We start from the raw sequence: 24,689 nt of genomic DNA on the forward strand, positions 1-24,689 counted from the left end.
CGGATCACTTGGTGGGCCTCCATTGTAGGCAGAGCTCGTGGCGTTTTCACCTGGAGAGGTTTCTTCCTCGACTGCTTAACCTTATTCAAAAACCCAAGAAACAATTATTAGGCATGCAATATCTACACATATTATGGAGTTCTATACAATGACCATGACAGTTATACCTTTTCTCTAGCAGCTGTTTGTTTTTCTCTCAGATACTTCTCTCGGCAACGATCACACACCAAGTACCAGGTGCTTCCACCAATCCCACCATCACCACAGTTTCCAGCCCAGCCTCCACAGAAGTGACCAATACTGTTATAGCCTTGACCTCCAGCATACCTACCACATCCTGAAAGGACAAAGTAAAGAATACTAATGAATAATCTCCTTAAATTGTCTGTATACGTTTTGGAACATCTGAACAGTAAAGAATAAAGTAATACCCAATCTGGCACTGTACCTGGGTGAGCCTGCCGCATGTGGTATGTAACAGGGTATGGATGAGACTCTCCACAGAGCTCACAGATGGTATCCTTTTCTGGACCTCCCATAGCTAACTGCGCCATCTCCCCAAAGAGGTTTCCCCTAGGGCGTACCTCAGCTTTCTCCTTTTTCTTCTTCTCTTTCTTTGTCTTCTTGCTGTCCTTTTCATTCTCCTTCTTTTTAAGGATAGCACTGGATCCTGGACTTGGAAAGATCATGTTCTGTGTAGCCGCTTTTATGGTAGCCATTGATATGTCCTCCCAGAAGGCTACTAAGTGCTGGAGAGTAAGAGGCAAAATGGATTTTGACCTCATGGAGGAGTGACTGGTCATCTCATAAGAGACAGATTCCTTTCCATCCTCACATTTCTCAGGCAAGGGTGGCTCTTTTAGCATGGAAAGGACCTTGTTCTTGTTTATGCTACCCATCTTGGAAATGTCTGGGCCATGTGGTGATATGTTAAACATGTTGAGGGCTGAGGAGATCTCCAGAGAGTGCCGGTTCTTCAGTTTTCTCTCTTTTTCATCAAAACCTTGTTGGCAGCTGAGGGAATTACGGATAGGTGCATGTTCTTTGGTCAGCTCAGGGTTGAACTTGAGGAAAGAAGAGCATGCCATGGCATCATGTACAATACCCTCATGCCACAGAAAGGCAGCAAAAACAGCACGGGCACATTCAGCGACAGAAGGTGACATGGCTTGCTTGGCAGGTTCAGTGGGACGCACATTTTCCCCCTTAAAGAGTGGCCCTGATTTGTCTTTTTTGGGTCTTACATGCCTGCTAGAGGTTTTACGGCTGACTTTGGGTGAAGAGCGACTTTCAAGTTCTTCCTTGACTGGCGCTTTTCCAATGCTAAAATGGACCTTGGAGGAGCCTTCTTCAGCATTGTGCAACTCTGAATTCTCATCATTGCCTTCATCATTGGATAGCAAGGCGCTAGACCGACATACCTCCACTACTTCACTGTGGAGATTTTCCTGAACTACATGGGGAGAAGGGGCTCGGTTTTCTGCATTGCTGCTACCTCCTTTGCTCTCTTTGGGTGGGAGTTTTGGCTTCGGGGATGTAGACCTGCCCCTTAGAGGTTCCATAAGAGGGACCTTCTTCTTTCTAAGAGTGTCAGGATCTAGTGTATAAGAGTCCGATTTGGATCTCTCGCGCGGTGGATCCAGGTGAACTTTAGAAGGACTAACTTTGGCGGGCAGGTTCTTATCATGAGGAGATGATGAGCGTGGGGAACTGGTGCTAGAAGGGCTAGATCTCCCTGAAGTGAAGGTCTTTTGTTTTGGTGAGGAGGATCGGGAGCCAGGGTTTGGAGACTCAGCCCTAAGTCCTGAGGTTCTGCCATCAGCTTTCAGGGCTTGAAGAGTGTTGTGGTTAGGAGAATGGGAGCGGCTGTGAGAGTCAGACCGCAATTTGCCTGTATCTGATTTCAGAATGAGGGCTTCGCTGGCAGACAGACTCTCGTTGTTCTTGCTCTTCACCTGGTCAACAGATCGGTTTGAGTGGCTGTCGGTTTTGGAGGATCGGCTCTCTTGACGATGTTTGCTGCCTGGAGACACAGACCAACTGGCCATGTTATCTCTGTCACCTGCGTATTGTAACACATCAAGAGTTACCAATTTGCAAAGCATTAATACAAAGGGCACCCTCAAAAAGGCTTGTAAGGCCTCATTTACATGTGTATAAAAAGACAATAAAATAAACATGGCACCTGAAAATGTAAGGGGAAAACACAACAGTAACGTAAGGAACAAAATGTAAAATGGTAGATGAAAAAAACATAAAGACTCCACTGACATCCAAGAAGGATCTTAAATTTATTTACTGAACAACTTTTCTTTACATAAGAATAAAGTATAAGATTTGAAGGTAGCATGATGCAAATGGAAAGCACCCAGGTCATTGGAAATGTTTTTTCAAGCCTGAAAAACTGTCCCCACATATATTCCAAAGCACTACATACTCTGTTGCCATGCCTAACAGCAGAACTAAATGGACTATGGAAGAGAGGATGACATGAAACCCATCCCTGTAGTGAATCTCCAGGGTGCTCCCAGGAGAAGACATGCATTACCCACCCTTTTGTCTGAGAACAAGAGATGACAGAGCGGTGCCAGGGCCGGTCGCACTGCTTTTGTGCACACGCTCACGTGAAGCAAGGCTGCGTGATGAAGCATCTACAGCGGAAAACAGTGGCAAGGAAAGTGAGCAACAAGGCTTGAACCAAGGAAAACAATCAGAAAATGAGAGAGAAAGTGGAAGCTAATGAATGATGAAGAGTGAAAGAAAGAGTACTAGATCAGAAAACCCCATTGACCCCATTTACACCTGAATTTTGCAACTATCTTGGATAATCTAATCAGAAGTAGAGGGTTCAAGATTGTAGGACCAAATGTATAGCTTACTATGTCATGTGCTCTGTTCACATTCTCAGAAATAAAGGTACACGAACTGTCACTGGGGCAGTACTTTTTAGAAAAAAAATGCATATATGTTCTATACTGATACCTCAAGAGTACATATTAATAAAAAAAAAATGAGGTGCTGATACTGTATATACCCTTTGGGTACAAATCCTTACCTTTTGAAAAGGTACTGCCCCAGCTCTCATACCTTTATTTTGTTGAGTGAAATAAAGCCTTAGAGTACAGGTGTCGAATCCTGTTCCTGGAGGGCCGGAGCACTGCACAGTTTAGTTCAATCCCTAATTTAACCCACCTGATCAAACTAATTGAGTGCTTTAGGCTTGTTAGAAACCTACAGGTAAGTGTGTTGAAGCAGGGTTGGAACTAAATTGTAGGGGCTGCGGCCCTCCAGGAACTGGCTTTGACCCCTGATCTTTAGAGTGAAGGCCTTGGGAGTGAAATAAATTGCTTCTATTCAAGCACCATAGGTGTTCTACAGCTTTTCTATCTAAAAAAAAATGTTTTTTGTGCAATTTTTTGTGATACAGTTTTATTTATTTTTAAGCCCATTAATAAACCCATTCCAAACTGGTCCCTAACTAAAGCCTTGAGGTGAATGAATAAAGTCTTAAAAACCTATCAAATTTATATTTAAATTGATGAATGTTAATAAGGCCAGAGGAGCATCTAGTCTGGAAAAGATATGAATAAAGAAAGAGCAACAGGAAGGACAGACACCATGAGAGAGACAGAGACTGGCAGGCACAAGACTAAAAACAGGGTATCAACCAGTGCAGGATGGGTGAGAAAATAGTCCGAATAAAATGGTTCAGTGAGGAATTGTAATGAATTTGAAATGCAGATTTAAGAGTATTCTGGCTGTGGAAAATATTGAGACACTTGTACATCCCCCTAAAAATGAAAAACCCAATCTCATTTATCCTATGCAGACATTGGCGTATGTAGAATTGCACTTGGGGTTACAATTCAAAAGCAGTTATTCGTTTTGACTGCGTGGACAGATTCCTGGACCTCTTGGTAATTGTTTTGCCAATAATTGATCAAATTAAGCACTGTACATAAAGCAAGCCAAAATAAATAAGTCAACCAAAACATCTGACAAGAAACACACACAGTTAGTAGCTACAGTGGAAGAGGAACTTAAATGTTATTCAGCCACTGAAGTTAAAATGAGATGAGAAAGAAAGGAATCGATCCAGAAATGGCAAGCAAGCAGATGGACGGCAAAAGAAAAGCAGGGGACATGAGCTTGAATGGAACTCAATACAATCTAAGGGACACTAATAAATAAGCCCTTAACACAAGAACAAGCAGCAACTTTGCAAGCAAGCACCGCCACTACTTTATAGACGGACAGACTTACTCGGAAGCTGTGGATGCGGTTGAGGCTGCTGGGAAAGGGATTGTCCAAACACAAATGGGCTGTGGACAAGGGAAGTGGGAGGTTTGGCAGCTTGCTCAAAAATGGAAGGACTTGGGAGGAAAGGCCCAGACTGAATGGAATTCAGTATGGCACTCAGCCGGTCACCTGCAATGCGGAAGACAATGGGAGTGCTGTAGCTTATATGATCCTTAGAAGGAGCCATACAAAAACGCTAGTCAGTTTAACGCCCCACACAAGCACGCTCACTGGAAGTAATGGGGTGTGTGAGTGGGTCAGCTGAGCCAACGTGAGGGGAATAAGGAATGGGCAGGGCGAGCTATAGGTCAGGTCTTCCTGAAACCTCATATCTGACGCATCTACAAGGTCACAGATAAAGCATTGGAAGATGAAGCCAATGCTACGCTTTCATCCCTTTTATAATTCATAGAAAAGTTTTATTTATTTATTATTCTAATAGTAATCTAGCAAGTTAAATGGTCACAAACATGTTCAAAACTAAGAAATAAGGCTGGGTGATTAATCAAAGGTGATTTTCATGCGCATTTTGTCAGTAAAGCTGGTTCTAGTATACCTCCAGCAAGTGCTTTCAAATGGAGTAATGTTTACAACACATAGTACGCTGACAAAGCCATACAAAATCACTTTTAAATCAGAAATCGGTTTAATTGGACTACAATGAAATCAGGAAAATTGTTTTGTGATAATGACAGATTATCAGTACACTACAGCTGTGTATGCTGCACTGAAAATAGCACATTTAATAACATGTTTTTACTCCCAACTCATTTCATAACTTCCGTTGAGTGTTCAAAATAAATCTATCTGTGAGATGATTTATGTGAATAATAGTCATGCTGAACCAATAAAAGCAGTTAAATCTTTTGTTTCCACTGCAATGCTAAGGATTTCCCATAGATATATAAACTAGACATCGCATAAGGACTCTGAGCATGCATCAGTAGCGCCGCCATATTTATACAGTGCTCCCAGCACAAATGTCATTCCACCGCACTAGTCTAGGACCAAAGCCAATGTGGAGATGCTGGACTTTAGCGCGGTGTACGGGTGTAGTAACAAACAAACAAAAAAAAGGAAACAAAGCACAAAAGCAGAACGTTTCATAGGTAAGATTTAGTTTTTTATGTTTTTGTACGTTACAAACTTTTGTGCTCATCAAGTTATTGATGATAATACAGTCACTTACTGCACTGACCAGAAGGCAAAGTAGCACCAACTTGCAACAAGATGCTGCAGTACAAGAAACATGTATAACTGTTGGCGAAGTGAACGTGTCGTTCATAACGGAGATTTTTTCACAAACGAATAGAACGTTAGAATAAGAAGTGAAAGCAGGAGAGGGAGTGTTTTTCAGGACATGAATGAGATCAAATTTAACAGGGATAGAGGTTAATACATTTCCATGCTCACACACTTGCTCTTCGTCGGCAATGCCTGTGTGGTCACTGATCCATTGATGTAGAAAAGTTATGTAAAATTATAATTTTCGTAATTAAAAAAAATATTAGCAAACTGACCACCGGGAAAACTCCCAATCATAGATATATGTATATATGTGTGTATATATCTTTGGCTCTGGGTGGCCAGTCCTCCAATGCAGCTTGATCCTGCATTCATTTCAATGGAGTGCCACCCTGTACTAAAATGACAGCTCTACTGACGCATTCCTTCCAACAGACAAACCCAGGGTAGGTAGATCTAATGTAAATATCTACGAGGATTTCCTGTGTTTTTTTTCAGATTTGGAGTTTATGCACAAGAGCGCCCTCTGGCTTTCGGGAGAGATTTTTTCATAAACACACAACCGTGCTTCCCTTACAAGATGTGCATGAGTATCGCAGGTATGATCAATCAAGTTTGCGATTTCATATCACCCAGCCCTACTAATATCTAAAAATTTTTGGGAAGCTGGTAAAGTCAACATGACATTTTTAAAATTTAGATTGTTAATTTACCTTATTAGCATCTGACTGAATTGTGAAAAGTGAGAATTTTAACATGAAAGGGACATGATTTTGAAGTAAGTTTACATTGAATTAAAACGCTTTGACTGTTAATTACCCTTTAAAAAAAAAAATCAATCCATCCTAAAGAAGGCGTTTTAAAATAATTCGTCCTTTTCTACCTTTTAATGTAACTTTTTAAAGGTGCTACAGGAGATCATGGAAAATGCTAATTTTAGCCTGACAGGTCCACCTTGCAAATTACCATCCAAAGCCACGCCTCCTGAGCTCATGAATGCGTACTAAACAACATCACTACAATACATCTTGTAACATTCACCAGAGGGAATACTTTATAGTGCAGTTAGTAATTACAGTACAAAACGTTTTTAAAAAGTTGTAAGCTTAATTAATCATAAGTCTGAACTTCATCTGTGAATGCGCCGATGATTATCCTTTTTACGAGAACTAGTTGCGCAGAACTAGGCCATTATATACAGTGGTCCCTCGGTATAACACAGTTCACCCATCGCGACCTAGCAATTTCACAGATTTTTTTGGGTGCAATTTGATATGCTTTTTTTTTTTTTTTTTTTTTTTTTTTTAGAAGTGCATTGTGTTCCTGATTGGTCCCAGGGGTCACCAATCTCGTGCCTGGAGGTACGGTGCCCTGCAGGGTTTAGCTCCAACTTGCCTCAACATACCTGCCTGTAAGACCTTGATTAGCTTGTTCAGGTTTGTTTGATTAGGGTTGGAGCTAAAATCTGCAGGACACTGGACCTCCAGGAACAAGTTTGGTGATCCCTGCTGAAGACCATTTTCAATTAATCTCCTCCATGTCGCCTGTTTAGTACAGAATGCGTTCAGCTTGCCAAACAACATAAATCTTTGATCACTAGAAGTGTGAATTCTAACAAGGATGCAAAGTGTTGTAACTGTCCCTAGCAAGACCATCGTAAAGAGGGGGGTCGCACACCGGATGCTCCATGCCATGACGCGCCATCCATTTTTGAACTGTAAACGTAGGTTTATATCAGGGTACGCAAAGCCGCAAGATGGCTTTTGTCTGTGGTGCCCAGCTATGACTCAGAATGGAGTCTGCTTTAGTTTTGTCGATCAGTGACTGCAGGAAAAAGAGAACATTACACTGGATGCCAACATTATCAGTACAAAAGCTAACAAGCTTTATGAACCTTTTGCTAACAGCGATGAACGTTTGCGCCTGAAATTTTGGCTTTGATCTTTGGTTTTATTCGATAAAGACTGGTTTATAGTTCTGCGTGGTTTATATGATCGGCGCGACCAACGGTGCATGCCTTGCGTGTAGTCGTGCATTAATTTTTTGCGTGCTATTTGTGTTGCTTTGCAATAACACTTCTGAAACATCAGTTGGCAATAGGTTTTTATGTTCCACTGTGTCGATTTATTTTGCAGATGTTTTTTTTTTTTTTTCTGAATGCTACCTTAATGTACAAGTAGCTAAAACTCGCTGATCCAGCGACGGGAACAAGCGGATGTGCAACAACATAACTTCGAATGGGTGACGTCAGGCGTTACTGAACTGCATTGTGGGTCCGTTGGCGATGCTTCAAGGGGCATTGCTCGCTGCTGAAGTTGCAAATTTCTCAAATTTTCAAGCGCCAACAGACACGTCAGCCAATCAGATCGCTTTATGCAAATACACCAGTTCAGACAGTTGTCAATTGAGGACCAATTTCATTGGCTGACGCTGCTATGATGATCCAAACTTCAGACACACCCTCTGTCAAGTGTTGACGCTGAAGCCCGGTGTGAATCAGGGGACACAGAGCTTACACTACGCATCGCTGCGACATGTAGTTACATTTTTGAGAGGTGCGCGTTAGTGTCATCGTTAGCCAAGGCGAAGAATATTCGACTGTGTTGGAGCATACGCATGCGCTAGACACAGAAGTATAAATCAACCTTAATACTGGACTTAATTTTATACAAAAGTTTTAGCTTTGAGAGTTTAAACAAGAAACATGTGAAATTGTTAATGCCTGTCACAGAAAAGTGTATAAAGTGTGTAGTGAGGGGTTTTACAGCCTTAAAACATCTATAATAATTGTAAAAACTAAACTGACTACTTCGCAGATTTCCCTTTTGCAGGTTATTTTTAGAACTCCTGCGAATAACGAGGGACCACTGTACTTGGATGGGTAGAACAGCCTATTTGGAACCTACTTAATACTTTTCTTGATCCTACATCTTCAACAGAATATTAAAACAGAATATTGAAACACTTAATTTAGTGATTGCTATTCGAAAGTGAAGAAATTTTCAACCAGCTAACAAAAAAAAAGATTGCACTTTTAAATACATGTAAATATATAAATATAACCAGGTCATCCTAGATCACCACGATAAAGGAAAGCCTCTCTAGAAAAATAGAGTTGTGTGATGTGGAAAATGTACTACTTAGAGCGATGTTAAATTATTTGCATTTAAAATAGAAATGCGTATTAATGGAATTAATAAATGTTAATATTAATTTCATGTTGACCTTTAGTCAAGAAGCAATTAGTTAAGCACTGTGGATTTGCCAGGTGTCTTTTTATTCAGTATTAAGAGTATAAGAGGTGATGAAGGACCCATCAGACAGCAGTCTATGGGTAAACGCCACTTAGCAGCGGTGCATGAGAACAGTATGGTGAGAGCCAGTGGACAATAAATGGGTAAGACCCAGCTGCAGCACACAGAGTCTTGCCCATGCACACAATGATGCCTTCACACGCCACAGACAACAGCCAAGACGCACACACATCACAGCATGCAGAACACAATTACTCAGATTCCACACAGCTGAAATAAGATAAATGATACTGTTTGATGACTCATAATTTGGTGCATTTTTCATTTATTATTCTATATTATTAGAATGTGATAGCTCAAAGAAAAATAGGTCATAAATCACTTTAAAAAAGAAAAAAGCTCTGATGTCCTGCAAACACAGATGCTACGGGATAACTCCACCAGGGGTCTGTTCCTCATATGCAGATTACACAATTAACTGCATTTAATTATTGACTTTTTGACACAAGTCCAGGACACTTTCGCTCTTTAAAATTCTTCCAGGTGTTGTTTTGTCATAGCAACAGGTCTGCTGGCTCAAACTTGTAAGGGAGCAGGCTTATTTCATATAAGCATTATTAGATTGTGTCATTTCAAGTGAAGTTATATATGTTAATAATAATAATGTTGTGAGCAATTTTGTACTTTTAATGACTCAAACGTACACTTTAGGGGTTAATATATATTTTTTATGTTGCACAGACATAAAAAAAACCTTGTAATTTATAGTAAATATGACAGTGTGTTTGAGCCATACAGTAGTAAACTGTATTCTACCGTACAGTGCATTCGGAAAGTATTCATAGCCCTTCACTTTTTACACATATTCCAAAATGGATTAAAATAATTTATTTTCTCAAAACTATTCTGTGTGGATGTGTTTTAGCAGCAGGAACTGGAAGACTTGTCAGAATAGAGGGAAAGAAAAATGCAGCAATGTACAGAGACATCCTGAATGAAAACCTGCTTCAGAGTGTCCTTGACCTCAGACTGGGTGACGGTTCTGGCAGGACAATGACCCAAAGCACACCGCCAAAATATCAATGGAGTGGCTTCACAACAACTCGTTGAATGTCTTTGAGTGGCCCAGCCAGAGGCCAGACCTAAATCCTATTGAACATCTCTGGAGAGATCGGCAAATGGCTGTACACTGTCACTTCCCATCCAACCTGACTAAGCTTGAGAGGTACTGCAAAGTAGAATGAGCCAAAATTCCCAAAGACAGGTGTGCCAAGCTTGTGGCATCATATTTAACAAGACTTGAGGCTGTAATTGCTGCAAAAGTTGCATCAACAAAGTATTGAGCAAAGGCTGTGAATACTTATATACATGCGACTTTTCAGGTTTGCAACAATTTCAAAAAAATTTTTTGACATTGTTATTATGAGATATTGTGTGTAGAATGTTGAGGAAATAAATGAATTTAATCCATTTTGGTATTAGGCTGTAACATAAAAATGTGGAAAAAGTAAAGCGATATGAATACTTTCCGGATGTACTGTATATACTATAGTATTTATGACACATTTTAATTAATGATACAGCAAGCTGTAGTAATAAACATAGTGAACTGATAAATGATAATAAATACTGTTGTATATTTTAGTTTTAGTAAAGTAAACTGTGGTGGATTATGGTATAACATACACTAAAGTTCTAAAACTAAAGTTTTGAGTCATTTGTTTATTTTACTATAGCACATTCCTTATGCCAAAAGATTAAGAAACTTTAAAGTTCCCCTCCTCAAAAAAAGCTTTAAAGGTAAAACTAAATTGCTAAATTCTTTAGAAAAGTGGTAACAAAGTGGATAGCCTGTCCAAAAAGCCCACAACAAATGTGGAATGTTCTTGCATATCATATTTAACAAACTGTTTCATTTACTATAAATTTTGTTTACATGGATAAGTCAATATTAATCAGAGGATGTCATCTATGCATTGCTAATAATAATTTCAAGGATTGATATACTGTCCTTCACAACAAACACATGCAGCAATCTAAGATCAAATTATTCAGATTTTTAAATAGGATTCACAAATTTATTTGAACAAATCAACCAAAGATCAGTTATCTAAATTAAAATATTCAGGATCTGACTATTTAAGTGAGGTATGAAGAACGGACCCCTGTTGTTAGCAATTACCAGATGATTCAATTTTTACTTCTAACAAATGATTTTTTTTGTTAAGTATAAGGATAATTCCTTTATTAATATGCAAAAATGTAGGAGACAGTGATTTGAAATTTTACATCCATTTACAAACAACATACACAGTTTTAATGTTAATTGTATCTCTGTTAAAAAAAAAAAAGTCTGGATTCCATCAAAAATAATAAGGCAGCAACTATTTTAACACTGGTAATGGTCAACAAGTCAAGTAAAGTTAGTTATACAGAAAATAATAACATATGAGCTCAAAATTAGTGATTTCGGAAGAATCAAATGACATTTTAAAATACATTAAAATGTATATATTTTTTCTAAACAAAATAAAATATTTTAGATTTCTAAAAGATAAAATATTTTATTGATTTAGCCTACTTTGAGCATTAGAAACTTTACAAAAAGAAAAAGAAAGAAATAAATACAAATAATTAGGTATCACATTTTTAATTGAATAAATAATAGGACAATTTTAAATATAAAAAAAACTTAATCAATCAGAGTTATAAAATCATGAACATTAAAATAAAGTCCTAAATGATTTTGAGTCTTTGACTGGAATCAATTTTGTAAAGTTAAATGCATTCCCAAGACATATTTATATGATTAACTATGACAGATATTAAGCTGGAGCATGATATGAAAAAATGTTGGTAAACTGGTAAAAGGGCTGTAATCATATAATTAGAGATGTAACTGTCACTTAGTAATGAATCACATTTTATTTCCATCTCTCACCTTTGTTGTTGGAGATGCCGTAGTCAAAGCCTTGAGCTCCTGAGCTGGCCATGCCTCTGTTAAACGCCTGAACTGAGAATGGGCTGGGAGGAGGCGTCTGTGCTCCGTGCTCCAAAACAGCTTGCTCTGTGTTACAGAGACAAATAAAAACATTAATTATTATCAAGGACACAAAGTTGTTAAAATATAAACACAATAAAAGACTATGCATAATATCATTGCGGCTGTTGCAGCTATGGTGTGGCAAAACTATCTGACTCATTGATCTATGCTAAGCTACTGTAAGCTAAAAGTTCTGCTACACTTCTCGTCCACTGTCTGAACTGTTTCACGAAATAGTTCACCATCTAAACATATAAATTGTCATCATTTGCTTATCCTAACAAACCAGTTTGAACTTTTTTCCTCTGTTTAACTCAAAAATATGTTGGAAAAAGCAGCCGTTGGCTTCCATATTATGTTTGTATACTATGGACTAAGCAATGGTCGAATTTAAAAAAAATTCAATTGTAAAAAAAGGCATTTTCCAGGAGGGGGGTACTTGGCTGTGTGTTGTTCTGTAGCTACACACACACACAATGATAACAAAATAGTTCTAAACACATTCTTAATTTGAGAAAATGCTTTTTAAAATAACCATTAACAATCTTAAACATGTTATTTTTAAGAAAATCAAGTAATTAAAAGGGACAGTTAATTAATTGAAAATGTAAGACTTGGACTACCAGCAACTGTTTGATTAATTAAATATAAATTTATCTTTTTATTTACAACACTTTGTTTACCTTATGTGGCCCAACTGCATGAGCTTTTTAAAATAAACTGAAATAATATCAGGAAGAATATCTTACAATCAGATTAAATCAACTACATTACTCTTGACACAACAAAGATGTCAAAGAAAAAACACAAAGTTAGCATTTAGATAAATTCACTGTTTATTTATAAATTGACTGTTTGATAAAGTGTAGGAGGTGGCATGAATGCAATGAAATCAACAATTAAAATGTCATGAGATTTGAAACTACAACTACCTTTGTCACCGAGTCATTTATTCAATTGAGTAGTTTGAACAGCTGATTCTTTCTCAAATGCCTTTCTGAATGGACGACTGAAGCATTAGGTGTGTTTGACTTCATGCAGCGCAGATCGATCAAAATATGTCTTAAAGCCGTGCATACCGGTTAGAAATTTTGTCAAGATTGACACTGCGTAGAATCCATGTGACTATCACATGTGGCATCAAAATACTGCGACAGCGCTCCAAGATCAGACGATTGATTCAGCCGGAGCAGCATCTAAAGAGTGACTGCAGGAGCTGCGATGATGACACCGATATTACATGATTGGCTAGACTCAGTGCATGACAGCAACCACGTGTGTTTCGCGTTTATTATTGGACAAATTCTGATTTACAAATTTTAAAACAAACAAATAACTTTTTATACCCTCTCTATCTTGTACACATCATGCTTATTAAAAGAATACAAATATTGTACAGCAGTAATCATCTTTTGTTAAATAATTTGTTTAGAAAGGCTAGATTGTTTGCATAGGTTTATCTTAGACCCTTTTTCTACTGATTATTTACTGCATTCAGCTCCATAAATGATTTATTTTAGTGAATTACCTAAATATTAACTCAAATAAGTCTTACAGACTTGTAATAAAATAATTATCATCATTGATCCTGACACCCATATAAAGGTTTCTTAACAATTCAAGTAAAAAAAATATTTCTTCTTAAATAATTAAAAAAAGATTTTTATGATTATAAAATATTTTTCCCGTCAAGCCGTTTATGCAGAAATGTTAAACGTGACACTGATGTACCTGCTCTTTCTGGGAAACCTCTAAAGCACAGGTGTCAAACTCAGTCCCAAAAGGGCCGCAGCTCTGCACAGTTTGGTTCCAACCCTAATTAAACACACCTGATCAAACTAATTGAGTCCTTCAGGCTTGTTTGAAACCTTCAGGTAAGTGTGTTGGAGCAGGGTTGGAACTAAACTGTGCAGGGCTTCGGCCCTCCAGGAATTGAGTTTGACACCCCTGCTCTAAAGTGTAGCTCACCTATTTCAGGAATAAGTGCTTTTTTGAAAATGCATTTCATTAAAAACACAAATGCTTTCATTATTCAAAATAATCTTAATCATTGTTTAAGACTTAATTAAAACAACTTGGCTTTTACACTAATATATATTAGAAAGTTTTATATCTATAAATGTAAATAAATGTAAACCCCTTTTTAGTGTATTCAAACAAGAAGTATTAGCCTAGAGTGATGTTTAAACTCCTAGAGGCCTATTTTTTTTTTTGTTTAAAAATGGACTAGTTTATAGAGACTGTTTTTTGTTTTAATTTAACTGTAAATCTTTTGATAATATCCATAAAAAAGATGAAAGAAGATGAAGCCATGTGATAGGTCATCATGATTGCCACAACTTTGAGCCCTGAAGGGTCCGGCTGTCCGGCTTGACGTCTCAGTTTTCAACTTCTTGTTGATCACCGGTTGCAGCCGTGCTCATGTCGAATGTACCTACTGTATTTTCTCATATCAAAGCTCAAGATTTATTCATAAACAAAACATGGTAGATGGAGATGGAGATGTTCAGCAGCTGAGCTATTTGGAAGCATTTTTGAAAAATGGAGTAAAATCTGGACTACAGTGGTTCGAAAAATGCATCACATTATTTGCGTTCTGATTTTAGGAATAATAATATCGGTTCATTTTTAGAAACAGGGAACCTACAATCTTAGGTAACTCAGATATTAACGGTGAAACTTGGAACGCTAAAGTAAATGTTAGCCAGCCCTTCTTTGTTTTACAGTGAATATAGAACGGCAAGTTAGACTTGTGTCACGTAGCCTAAACTGTTCTTAAATAAATATATATATATATATATATATATATATATATATATATATATATATATATATATATATATATATATATATATATATATATGTATAATATATATATATATATATATATATATATATGTATAATATATATATATATATATATATATATATATATATATGTATAATATATATATATATATATATATATATATATATATATATATATATATATATATATATATATATATATATATGTATATATATACATATATATATATATATGTATATATATATATATATATATATATATATATATATATATATATATACATATATATTTATATATATATATATGTRTATATATATATATATATATATATRTRTATATATATATATATATATATATATATATATATATATATATATGTATATATATATATATATATATATATATATATATATATATGTATATATATGTATTTTTTATTTTTAACCTTTTAATAATTTAAATCTTTTTCATATCTTAAGATATTTGTGAATTGCTTTACATCCTGTGTGTATTAAGCAATGTGTAAGTGTTTGAACCTGCATAGGTGCATAACTAACGTTCTCTGCGCTGGATTTTAGACCAACTTTTAGTTGGTCAATGGCATGGTCTATTTCAGTTCTTCAAAATAGCAACTTGCCAATAATGCACCTTAACACACCTCCTTTTTAGACCAGCACACACATGGCACAAATTAGGGTTGTGCTCGTCTAAAAATAGCAACAAATGACACCAAACACATCTTGCGCCAAATTGCGTCAGATGTATGATAGAGCCCTATGACTTTGAAAGTTGCTTAAGTGTTCTTGATAGGATACTGAGTATTAAAAATGAAAATTCTTTTATCATTTAAACAACTTTAGGGTAGACATATGCTGATATTCAATAAATCAATACATCGTGATAATAAACAACCATTATTGATATCTTAGCACTGCAAAATACTGTAAATAATAATTTGTTTAAAACAGTTTTAAATTTTGAGTGAACTACAACTAGGGGTTCTATTTTGAGAATTTAAGTGCATGGTCTACAGCGCACGATGCACTTAGGGTGTGCCAGAATCCATTTTTGCTATTTGAAAAACTGAAAAAAAAAAACAGTTAGTGCGCACCTGGCATATGGTATAAGAGTTTTCTCTTTAATCTTAATGAGTTAAGAGTATGTTTTGGCCATAACGTGCATTAAACCAATCAAAGTCTCATCTCCCATTCCCTTTAAGAGCAAGGTAATGTCACGCTATGACACAATTCTCAACTTAAATGGCAGTCTTTGTAAGCTGAAAAACTGATCTTCTCATATGCAATCAAATGCTCTAGAAACAAGCTGGATTCCAATGATCAAGTGCGCTGTCTATTTCACTTGCCTCAAAACTGCAACATGCCAACAAAATCACCAAAATGGGCACAAATCCATTTACTGTTTGAACAATGTGCCGCATGACATGAAAATTATACCTGCGCAGAGTTGAAATTAGCAATAGAGTTGCATTTGGTGCCACATCGTGCCCAGTGTTTGATAGCGCCCTTAATATTAAATCTATGTACAACATATATAGGGGGTCATGGTGGCGCAGTGGGTAGCACGACCACCTCACAGCAAGAAGGTCACTGGTTCGACCCTTAGCTGGGTCAGTTGGCATTTCTGTGTGGAGTTTGCATGTTCTCCCCGTGTTCACGTGGGTTTCCTCCACAGTCCAAAGACGTGGTATAGATGAGCTGGATAAGCTGCGATTAATTTGAAATATTTAATGCTTTAAAAACAGAGTTTCATGCAAGTTCAGGCGTTTCATGTTTGATCTTTACACTTTAACTGCAGTTCTTGAGATTTGAAACCGCAAGGTGAACAGAAAGAAAAACCTCCGCATTTCGTGAATCGGGTGGTCCATTAAGGTAATCAAAAAAATCGCTACTTACATGGTAGACTTAATCAGAGTATTATGTCAATCATAAAATCAGAGTATTAGTGTCCATGTAAATATACTCAGTGAAAGTGCCAGATGATGTCGCATGAAAGCCTATTCCTCTGCCTTTGAGTTGATTCCATGCGGCCTCAAATGCTTCATTAAGTTTAACGTGCTTCCCCTCTACATGCAACTTTTGCAACGCGTCTGCTTCACGTTGCTGTGTCAGAATCCTTGCTTGTAAAATACAGCCATATTTAGAATGCTTAGTTTAAGCAAATTTGATGAACGCGATCGTGCGTGTTGATGAATCTGAAGGGAGGTGCTTACCGGGTGCTCTGTACTGCGAGTGTTGTCTGTGTGTGTGTGTATGTGTGCATTTCCTAGCAACAAGAGCAAACGCCTGACATTGCTGACGATGTCCAAAGTCTCTTTAAAGCATTCTGTATCTATTCTATAAGCTTTGCAGTATCTGTATTCCTCAAAGCTGTTTGGAACTAAATGTTTAAAGATGGTGTGACCAAAGTCCCTGAAAGAAATCTATAGTCTTTGGACTAAAAGCAAAATTGTTTCTGCTTTAAAATTAATGTTCTCAACTCGCAATACAACTTTCCAATGAGTACAATTGTTTGTATTCAATATTTTATGGCACTTACATGCCTGTGTTTTTATTTTTGTAATAAATATGGCTTTTCGCTAATAATCATGATTAAATCACAAAAAAAGTGTGATTAATAAATTTTTTAATCAATTGACAGCCCTAATATATATATATATATATATATATATATATATATATATATATATATATATATATATATATATATATATATATATATACACATATATATATATGTAATTTTAATAAATTTACTTGATATACATTTTAGATTTAAACATTTTTTGCACTACAAGAGCTATTCCTTATTTTTTTTCGTACATAGGTTGCAATTGAAGGTGGCATGGTAGCTTAGTGGTTAGCACTGTCGCCTCACATCAAGGTTGCTGGTTCAAGTCTTGGTAAATTGGATAAAATAAATTGCCCGTAGTGTATTTAATGTGAGTGTATGGGCGTTTCCCAGCTCTAGGGGTTTATGAGTGAGTGTACATTCAGTGCAAGGTTGCGGCTGGAAAGGCATGTGCCACATAAAACAAATCCCAGAGTAATTGGTGGTTCATCCACTGTGTTGGTGTGCTATAAACCAGGAACTAAGCTGATGGAAAGTGAGTGAGAGGTTGCAATTGACAAAGACTGGAAGAAATAAGAGTGTGTTTGTGTACCTTCAACGTGCCGCAGGTATTGGTTCCCCCCTCTGTCTCTGGCCAGAGACCAGGCCTCGCCTTCATCACTTTCACAGAACTCCACCACACTGTTCTTATCCAGCTGCACCCAGGTGCCCTCCGAGTTTATCACCTGATACAGACACAGCTTTATTTACCCCCTCTCTCAAGCAAACATCTGACACCAACATCAATCCTGAGGAGCAATACTCAACAGCAAACAGCCGTTCTAAAATAACAAAGTGCCTTTAAGAAACATGAAACACAAATATACGATGCACCAGTCGGTTGGTAAAATTTATGAACTGAAACCAGCTCAACAAAGACACTTTTACATTTCATGAGCAGAATAGCAGTGATTGTTAGGAGACTCAGAAAGGCAACGACTTTAAGAGAGCATTTGAGGACAGCATGACACACCACACCTACCGAGAGAAGAAAGAGGCAAAGTTCAGCCCTTCCATGATCAGGCATGGAGACTATTCAAAAGACAGGTGTTTACCAGGATTATGCGCCATTCAGAGTTCCAATTCAATTCGTGAATTTCAATTGAGGCTGCAAACGTGACGCGGAACTGTTGAAGTTGAATTCAAGGAAGCAGGAATGCAATGAAATAAAAGAACATTTGTTAAGGTAGTTAGAAAAATAACTTGCTGAATATGAATTTGACAAATAAAAATTGGCTATTCAAAACATAATATAATATAATATAATATAATATAATATAATATAATATAATAAAGCAATATAGTCAAACATAATGATTTATATATTTAAACAATTATTATTTAAATAGTTACAGGGGTGGTCCACCATGATATCAAATTTTAAACTTTATTTGATGTGTAATGTTACTGTTTGAACATAAACAAAATCTCTGAATGTAAAATGCTCAAAATTCAATGCAAATCCAGAGGTGTTGTAATGTTAAAGCAGAGAAAGCTAAAATGCCATCCAAACGCTGCTATTTCCACAGAGCTTGTTCTGTTTCTGTAATCAGGCTTCCAAAGGACACGACAGAAAGAAAGAAGTGCTTACAGTTTAATTTTAATTATGTTCCAGAGAATTATATAAAAAAATATATATAGCTAGCATTTGACCAAGGAGAACTGCTGTTGAATGGGAGACACAACCAGTAAGTATTTTTATTTGTTAAAATTTATCAATTACAGGCACAGTATCTAGCGTTAAAGGTGTTATAGCAAGGACCAGAATAAAGATGTAAACAACAGGAAATGCTGTTTAGCACCGCTAACAACTAAGCTACAAATTCATATTTATCCGGCAAACCAATGTAAACAGCCACAATCTTCACCAGCGCTCCAGTGTCTCTCTATGTGGCTGCTTTCCATGCGTTCTTTATCTCAAATAACAAACTCGCAAAATATATGAGAACGTTTCATGTTACTTACACATGCTTATTTAGAATATATGTGAAAGCAAGATTTCACCTTTTACTTTAGAGAGCAGATGTGAGGTTTAGCTGTGTCCCTTTAATTTTTCTGTCTGATTCAGGCAGCTAACAGCTGCTCTAACTGGACTGTTTACAAAGCGAAAAAGCGCCTGCTTGTAGGGGAGTGACGTGATGACGGAGTCAATCCGCGAATCACAGCACATTATGTTAGCTGACCAATCAGAGTCTCTTGAGGACAGGCCTTTCAGAGAAACTAGGAAATATGACGTTTTTATGTTAGCCAAGTAGCTGTATATAACCAAAGTAAGATATATGAAAAAATAAGCATGAGACCACCCCTTAAAATAAACTGTAAAAATTAAAAAGCATACCGAATCCTTTGAAATCATAAAAAAAAAAACTTTCAGGAAATCTAATCATTCTGTTTTCTTCCTCTTAAAATAAAAACATTAAAGTAACCCTATAATTATTTCTTAAAAATTCTGTTTTACTACTAGCACTACAACAATTAGTATAATATATTTATCACAATTTTGTAAAACCTTTAATAATGATGTACATGACCTGTTTCTTTCAGTTTCTTTGGCCTGAATTTATTAACTCCTCTTCCCATCATTCCAGTTCCCAATCACATGAATCACAGCTAATTCAATTCAATTCACATTACCAAATCAAAAGGGAACCAAATCTTCTGAATTTTGCTCAATCCTGGTGCGTACAGAGTGGAAGCTATGAGATGACTTCAGTTTTTTTAGCAACTCACAAGCTTCGTTTCATCACTGTAAATAGGTTAATTAAGATCATATTTTAATTGTCGGATCACAAAGATGTTCCTGTAGAGCATGCCAGGTTATATTTGTTACTGTGTAAAAGCTGAAGCCATGCTTGGCGGTTCTTAAAAGGAGCTTTAATAATGTGCACAGAATGAACACAAACCCACACCAGAGCCATGGCATGTTTGGCTTCTATCAAAAGAAGTTACACAAAGGGTTCTCTAATAGTCTAAAGACACAAATTAAGAATCTGTGTTACAGAGACAGCAGAACTAGCAAGAAATCTGGCTAATTAGTCATTTATTGGCAGCCACAGTGACACAGTTGGGAGTTCATACCTCGCCTACCGCCTTGACTTTGTTCCCCAGAACTAACATTCCAATGGGGATACCTCTAAGGTTTGGGCAGCTTCTGATGTTGTGACCCGAAGGTCCGGTCTTCACTACCTTATAAAGACCCGGTCCACCACTCTGGCCAGCGCCCAGGTCAAGTACATTGGCATCATGAGAAGGGCGGCCACCGCTCTCCTTTCCATAATCGTCCAAATTTGACCTGCCCTCCTGCAAAACCAAACAACACCAGTTAATTTAGGTTTGAAAGCAAGGGGTAAAATTATAACTAGCTTAAGGGTCAACGACAAATAAGAATGTCTTGTATGATAAAAAAAAAGAAGATAAATAATTCTAAGGATGACAAAAAAATAAAAATTTTAAAATGTATATATATATATATATATATATATATATATATATATATATATATATATATATATATATATATATATTTTTTTTTTTTTTTTTTTATGAAACAAATAATGACATTGCAGGGGTTATTTTTGGAAATATTTTATTTTAGCTGATGAATGAAAAAATATCATTCAGTAAGAATCCATCCTGCTTTAAAGAACTCAAGAATTTAAAGTATCTTTATTTTAATGTTTTAGTTTAAAACTTTATTAATCCCCGAAGGGCAATTCATTCTGACATTGTGAAAAAAAAGAAAAAAAGAGAATAATAGTAATAACAAATTAAATAACAATAAAATGTGTAATAAAACAGATAATAATAATAAATAATAATAATCCATTGATTAACTACATTTATTACGTAACCGAATTGCTTCAGGCACTAGCAAAAAAACATTATTCAGATTATATACAGGAATCAAAGAGTGAAATTCAATACATTTTAAGGCCTTTTTTAAGACTCTTCCATTACATTTCAAAGACCGTAAAAGCACTTTAGGTTTTAACCAGAAACACTGGCGAGATTTTATCTTACAGTATATTTACTAAATATCAATGTAAGAATCCAAAACTAAATCATTATTCATATATTGAATAAAATTCTATTATAGCTAAATCAGCAGGTTGGCGCCCATAGAACTGCAAAAATAAAGGTGTTTTCTTGGTTAATGCAGTAAACAAAGCAGCATGATGTTAAAATCTAGTAGGATTTCATTGATTTAATACCTTGCAAAATAACATTTAAGACTTTTTAATACTCTTTTAAGGGCCTTACATTTGTCTACATTGATTCATCAATTTTTAATAGTTTTTAAGACCACGCGGACACCCCGTTATTGTTTTTTTTTTACAATATTACATTTTAGTACTGTCCTATTGAATTTTATTTTTAATTTTACAACCTTGTAATTTTTACAAATGAATGCAGCAGTGCCTTTTATGTCACAGTTAGATATTGAATGAATGCAATATCTAACCATACGTCAATAACAGAAAACAAAACAAAAAAAAAAGGGAAAGAAAATAAACGTCATTGACCCTTTAGCACTTTTGATATCATCATGTAGTGTCCAGAAAAAAAAAAAAAAACTGAATAGACTTCCCAGCTGTGCTTCTATATACAGTACAAACATGACACTTTTCATAAACAAAATGATTTCATAATTATAAATTTCAACTTATTTTATGTAGTGGCAACAAAGATTGCCATAACACACGTAACTGTGTGTTTTGATATAAAGTAGTGCATACAAACACTGTGTAGACATGCTGTTTAGACAACTGACAAAAAGTTTAACTTTTTTTGAGAGAGAGAGAAAAAAAACATGCATTCACATAACCTGCTTTTTTACTAAAGCAACACTTTACCCCAGAATGCATTCTGTCATTATTATAATTAGCAATCATGTTATCTTTGCCATACATTGTGATATTAAACTTCTAGAATCAAGAGCTAAAATTTACAAAATTAATAACATTTTGTGTTTTATTGAAAAAAACAGCATTCATTTAATTAGTAAATAATGACAGAATATGTATTATAGAGCAAACTATTCCTTTAAATCCTCATGCAACTGTCTTCCAATTGTGTTTCAATTGTGAACTCCGACATGAAAACGCAAAAAAAAGCTTTATTAAAGATTAACATAATTGTCATGTAATGATCGTTAGGTTGTTACAAGACACTTTAAACATGTTACTTCAACACAGACTCATTGGAAATATGTGCTTCAGCTTATACTTTCGTGAAACCGCAAAAACCTACACTTGGCTGATGTTTGTAGGTAAAATGTGCATCAACAACACTTTTTTGTCCTTTTCACACAAATGATTGCTGCAAGGATATTATTAACAAATAACATTATTTGTGTGTAGTTATTTGCGCAACACCATATAAACACTGCAGAACAACCTAACTCTGTCGATGATTTGTAATAACATATGTTCGCCTCACCTGTTTATCTTCATATGGACAGCTTTTCAGTTTGCGAGGTAGCTCAATTTGTATGGTGTTGCAGAGTGCTCTGATTCGAGTAAAGTGATGCACGGTTCCACAAAACAGATAAAAGCAGTACAATCATCAACATGTACAAGAACGTGCATTGAAATGAACAATAAAATGTACCCAGAGTAAAGAATTTTAGATCTGCAAAAATGTAAACAGCGCCCTTAACTGGATCTATCATCAGAAATGTGCTAGGAAATTTACCCTAAGTAATGAATTTCAAATTCACAAAAACATAGACATCACCCTCTACTGCCTTTGTCAGTTAAAATGTGAAACGAAATCTACCCAAGTAGCCTATTTCAGATTTGCAAAAATGTAGATATCGCCCTCTACTGAATTTCTCCTCTGAAATGTGCAACAAAATTTACCAAGTAACACTTTTCAAATTTGCTAAAATGTAGACAAGGCCCTCTACTGCATTTGTCATCTGAAATGTGCAACAAAATGTACCCCAAGTAACGCATTTCAAATTTACAAAAAAATAATATATATATATATATATATATATATATATATATATATACATAGACAGCACCCATTCTGGGATTTATTATCTAAAATGTGCAATGAAATGAAATGTATCCTAGGTAAGGCATTTCAGATTTGCAAAAACATAGACAGCACCCTCTACTGGATTTGTTAACTGAAACATGCAATAAAATTTATCCTAAGTAATGCATTCCAAATCGAAAAAAAAAAACACACAGCGCTTGTCAGCTGAAATGTTCAACAAAATTTACTGTAAGTAACGCATTTCAAATTTGTAAAAACATAGATAGCGTCCTCTACTGGTTCTATCATCAGAAATGTGCAACGAAAAGTATCCTAAGTAAGGCATTACAAATTTGCAAAACCATAAACAGCGCCCTCTACTGCATTTGTCAGTTAAAACATGCCACGAAATCTACCCTAATTAATTATTTCAGATTTGCAAAGATGTAGAGCACCCTATACTGAATTTCTCATCTAAAACGTGCAACAAAATGTACCAAGTAACGCTTTTCAAATTTGCAAAAATGTAGACAGCGCCCTCTACTGGATCTGAAATCTGAAACGTGCAATGAAATGTACCCTAAGTAACGCATTTCAAATTGCAAAAAAAAAATTAAAATACACAGCGCTCTCAACTGGGTTTGTCATCTGAAATGTGCAACAAAATGTACCCTAAGTAAGGCATTTCAGATTTGCAACATAGACAGCACCCTCTACTCAATTTGTCACCTGAAACGTGCAACAAAATATATCCTAAGTAGCGCATTTTAAATTTGCAAAAATGCAGACAAGCACCATCCACTGGATCTGTCATCAGAAATGTGCAATGAAATAAACCCTAGGTAAACCCTAGGTATTGCAAAAATGTCTATAGTGTCCTGTACTGAATCTCTCTTCTGAAACATGCCACAAAATGTACCCTAAGTAACATTTTAAATTCGCAAAACCATACAGCGCCCTCTAGAGCATTTGTCATCTGAAATGTGCAACAAAATGTACCCAAAGTAATGTATTTTAAATTTGCAAAAACGTAGATAGCACCCTCTACTGAATTTGTCATCTAATACTTGCAACAAAATGTACCAAGTAACGCTTTTCAAATTTGCAAAAAAGTAGATCGCGGCCTCTACTGGATCTGTAATCTGAAACGTGCAACGAAATGTACCCCAAGTAACGCATTTTAAATTTGCCAAAATGTAGACAGTGCCCTCTACTGGATTTGCCATATAAAATGTGGAACAAAATGTACAGAGTAACGCATTTCAAATTAGCAAAAACGTAGATATGGCCCTCCACTGGATCTTTCATCTGAAACGTTTAACAAAATACACTAAATAATGCATTTCAAATTCGCAAATACAAAGACAACAGCCCTGTACTGCATTTGTGCAACAAAATGTACCTAAAGTAACAAATTTTAGATTTG

At 35.9% G+C, this 24,689-nt stretch overlaps 1 protein-coding gene across 50 annotated transcripts in view; it reads right to left on the reverse strand.

The window, feature by feature from the left end:
- The window catches only part of mycbp2 (MYC binding protein 2), a 243,579-nt gene that overhangs the window by 41,428 nt on the left and 177,462 nt on the right, over positions 1 to 24,689 (reverse strand). For 10 of the 50 annotated variants that reach the window (XM_073911688.1, XM_073911684.1, XM_073911681.1 and 7 more), the window contains 7 exons: positions 20,357 to 20,578; positions 17,832 to 17,964; positions 11,740 to 11,865; positions 4,264 to 4,428; positions 449 to 2,062; positions 168 to 337; positions 1 to 80 (listed from right to left, as the gene is read on the reverse strand). The exon at positions 1 to 80 is cut by the window's left edge and continues 165 nt beyond it. In XM_073911688.1, the coding sequence (XP_073767789.1) occupies positions 1 to 80; positions 168 to 337; positions 449 to 2,062; positions 4,264 to 4,428; positions 11,740 to 11,865; positions 17,832 to 17,964; positions 20,357 to 20,578 (2,510 nt within the window). 50 annotated transcript variants of the gene reach the window in all.

This window comes from Danio rerio, chromosome 9, assembly GCF_049306965.1.
Source record: "Danio rerio strain Tuebingen ecotype United States chromosome 9, GRCz12tu, whole genome shotgun sequence".
NCBI classification, from domain to species: Eukaryota; Metazoa; Chordata; class Actinopteri; order Cypriniformes; family Danionidae; genus Danio; species Danio rerio.